Below are 3,889 nucleotides of genomic sequence, written 5' to 3' on the forward strand. Positions count from 1 at the left end.
GGTTGTTGATGTAGTTGGGTAGAAAGAGGGAATGAAATCTGAGGTCAGTAGTAGCTGTAGAAACACCATTAGTAAAGCACTGTCATTACCATCAAGAAAAACTTTAGTATTATTAACCACAACTGAACAGTGACTGTATAAGCATTGTCAACAACGTCAGAAGTAACCACCACATCAGATTGAGTATCACCATTGTCATTACTAACAACATCAACAACTGAATCATGGTCATGCAAAACATCAATCATTTTTAAGGTAAAACAACGGTGAAACCATTAACAGTAACTATACAAATTGTCCGACGTCAGTGAAGAAGTCCCCAATCACCTTAAAATCTTATCTACGTCCAGCAGTGATTGAGAGGGTTTTGCCACATGTCATTGTCTCATTATCGGTGCCTCCCACATCCCCTCCCACCCCTGATCCAACGCCCATAGAGCCCATAGAAAGAGGCAAATGCAAAGGCTGTGGCATTACCATTCACCAGTTAGTCCCACATCCTTCAACATGGCTCCCAAACTGTGGCACTTGTGTATCTTATGGGTGGTAAGCTGGAGTGCATCTGTGTTTCTGTCTTCGACCAAGGAGTTGTGTCTGCTTCTGCTCAGTGAGGATGACTTATATTTACCCATTTTTACTTTGAAACGAAGGTTTTTGATATTCAGTCTCTTCACCGTTCGCCTGAATAAAGGACAGAACTTCAAGCAGCACCAAATAGTGATTGAAACGCAGCTTGGTTTCATAAAGTGTAAAAGTAGACTTGAACTAGTTACTCGACAAATGATCTTTTCCAGTTTAAAAGCTTGTTTGATAATATCCAGTGATACTTAATTTTTCATATCATCTGTTAACATCTGCCTAAAATTATCCATCAATTGTCAGTGGAGCTTTGCAGACTTTGCCGTTCAAGAGATTCAAGTTTTTGTAGTTGCCTAAAATTTCTTTGAACTATAACTAAATTCAATCTAGTTCTACTCCATTTTGATTTTGCATTCATACTTATACTGAGAGAAACCGACAATCTTCATTACCTGAAACAAGTCCTCTAACGTATAATTGTATCATCGTCTAAACAAATCGTTTTCTGGTTTTTACAGCCACTTTCATTGGTGATGAAACTTTGTGAAGCTCTGAACAACAATACCAGTCTGCAGAGATATAATATTGGTGCATTTGGTATTATTATTATTATTATTATTATTATTATTATTATTATTATTATTATTATTATTATTATTATTATTATTATTATTATTATTATTAAAAGTGATTCCTTAAATTTACATTTAGTGTATTGCAGTAACTGTTTTGACATACGATAAATAATAATTATATGGTTATTAATTATGCCTTACCAACTAAAAATTCATCTTGCAACCATTCTAACGTATTTTCAAGCGCCACGGGAAACACCTGCACCAAATATGCAAAAGTAATCAAAATTTTCTGCTCGAAACTAAAGTTGGTGCAATCAGGGTAATCAGGGTGAAAGTTTCAGCTGGGATACAGCAGTACATGAAGCATTATAGTTACAATACGCAATACAAAACGGAAACGAAGTAAGGTAGATTCAAATTCAGATATGTTGTCCTTGACAGTGATAAAGAAAAGAGGAAATAAGCAGGGTATAAAAAACAAAGAAATTGAAGAAGTGGACGTCAAGAAAGGAAATAAGAAAGGAAGCAGACAGTAAATGTAAAAGAAAGCAAGGCAAAAATAATCAAGATGGACTGAAGCATTTTGTCCACCAAAAGCAAAGTTATTATGAGTTATTACATCGAAGTATTATTTCGTGTACAAATTACATCCATTTACAAAGTTTCCATTAAAGCTAATGTATAAGCTTATGATATCCGCTTAATTTCTGCAATGTATAGGTGAATGATAAATAGAAAAGAATCAGTAAAGACAAAGTAATGAGGGCATTGCTCAACAATTGAGACTCTGCAGTTGCCTGAATACTTCCTTTCTGATTTAGACGTTTCCATTTTTCTTGAAACACTTCTGTGTAACTTTCCAGGTCAAAATCTTATATGGTTTGTCCCAGTGGTCTCCTAATACGCTCTTTTCTCATCTCACTAGAGTACCGTCAGCATCCTGGCAGTGGAACTTGATCCATGTGAACCAGACTGCACCAGCGCATCGCCTTTCGACAAGGTAGAGGACCCTTACGACTGCACGCAGTTCTATTACTGCCTTGCTGACCACACCCCAACAGACCACTCAGTGGCCTGTCCAGCAGGTGCAGCCTTCAACCCTGACGACGGCGACTGTACAGGCGCTGTGCCCTCGACCCCTGTGTGGTGGTGGAGGTGGTGGAGGCTGCCATCTCACCTGCAATGGCACAGGAGATGTGATCAGCGATCCATTCAACTGCAACATCTTTTACGAATGCGATGCTGCTGGTCCACAGCCGCCGAGAACTTGCCCAGCCGACCGGCCGTACTTCGACGGCGAAAACTGTGTGAACGACGAGGCTGTTTGTTGCATCCCCAGCTGTGAACCCAGCTGCGAAGCCGCAGCAACGCAAGTTCCAGACCCAAAGGACTGTAATAAGTTCTACATATGCACGGAACCTGGCACTCCAGATGAAAGCCTCCACTTTTCATGCCCTTCGGGGCAAACCTTCGACATTGGTACAGGGCACTGCTCTGCCAGTGCGGAGTGTAAGATACTGTGCCCTGGTAGTACTGTCAAGCCCAGTGAGTCCAAGTGGAGCTTCAGAGAGCTCAACCTCTTCCAGCGGTTGCATAGACAGCTTAACTTGTACCGGTCCTGGAGTTTTTGCCAAATGCAACACCTGCGTGCCGGAATACTTTTCTGCAAAGCCTCAGGCGATGCGGGAGAGCAAAAGAGTGCACGAAAGGAAAGGTGTTTAATCCTGTCCCTGAATTCCCTAGCTGTATCCTACCAGGAAATTGTCCTTATTCTCCTTAAAAAAAAAATAATAAAAAAAAATAAAAAAAGGCAGTTTTGCTGAGAGGATCATAACTTAGATACATCACAAGAAATGTTTGTTTCGTAAATGATTACCTTTATTTAATCCTGGTCACTTTATAATAAATAATAAAGAATTCTTATTCCATATTTTTATTTGAATTCATTTTGAAATACTTCAAAGTACGAACGAGCGAAATCTTCATTATCTTTTGTTGCAGTTTATATGTTTAAATACGTAAATAGCAGCTAAGTAAATCTGTTAATTGTTGCTACACAACCATTTCTGTGAGTCATTATCTGGTTCAGGTATGTTTCATTTTTAGGTGTTTATTATTTAAGATATTAATATTAATAATAAATGTACCACATTTGTCCATGTTTTTAAGCTAACTCCTCTAAAGCATAAATGCTCGGTAATTCTGAAAACGAAACAGGTCAGAAAAATGGCAAGAAAGTATCTTTTGCAAATCAGTAGAACTGACAGATAAAATATGGCAGTTTTATTACCTTACATACTTGAGTTTACACTTGAAATATGTACCTAACAGTTATGAATAAGTACAAGTGTGCTTGCTGTCACACGCTAAATATTGCTCTTCAAACTTTAAGATAAAGGTCTTGAGTGAGTCACCCACATTTGTTTTGTGGAGGGGGCCTCTAATTTCAGAAACACCAGGGTATATATATATATATATATATATATATATATATATATATATATATATATATATATATATGTGTGTGTGTGTGTGTGTGTGTGTGTGTGTGTGTGTGTGTGTGTGTGTGTGTGTGTGTGTGTGTGTTTTATATGAGTCCGATTCCCAAAGTTTTTTCAAGGATGAGGTCACTAAATACAAGCCTTTATTTCATCATCACAATTAAGACACCCATGAATTTTGACTTACTTGGTGGGCTCAGAAACTTCCATTATAGAAACAGGAGTCTGAAA

At 38.1% G+C, this 3,889-nt stretch overlaps 1 protein-coding gene across 1 annotated transcript in view; it reads left to right on the forward strand.

Annotated features, from left to right (window-relative positions):
• Nucleotides 1–428: 428 nt before the first annotated feature.
• Nucleotides 429–3,889, forward strand: part of LOC136850473 (uncharacterized) — a 9,764-nt gene continuing 6,303 nt past the window's right edge. The window contains 3 exon segments of the mRNA XM_067124047.1: nucleotides 429–546; nucleotides 2,083–2,301; nucleotides 2,303–2,975. Of these exon segments, the coding sequence (XP_066980148.1) occupies nucleotides 457–546; nucleotides 2,083–2,301; nucleotides 2,303–2,975 (982 nt within the window). The 5' untranslated portion in view covers nucleotides 429–456.

This window comes from Macrobrachium rosenbergii, chromosome 22 (genome assembly GCF_040412425.1).
Source record: "Macrobrachium rosenbergii isolate ZJJX-2024 chromosome 22, ASM4041242v1, whole genome shotgun sequence".
In the NCBI taxonomy this organism is placed as follows: Eukaryota; Metazoa; Arthropoda; class Malacostraca; order Decapoda; family Palaemonidae; genus Macrobrachium; species Macrobrachium rosenbergii.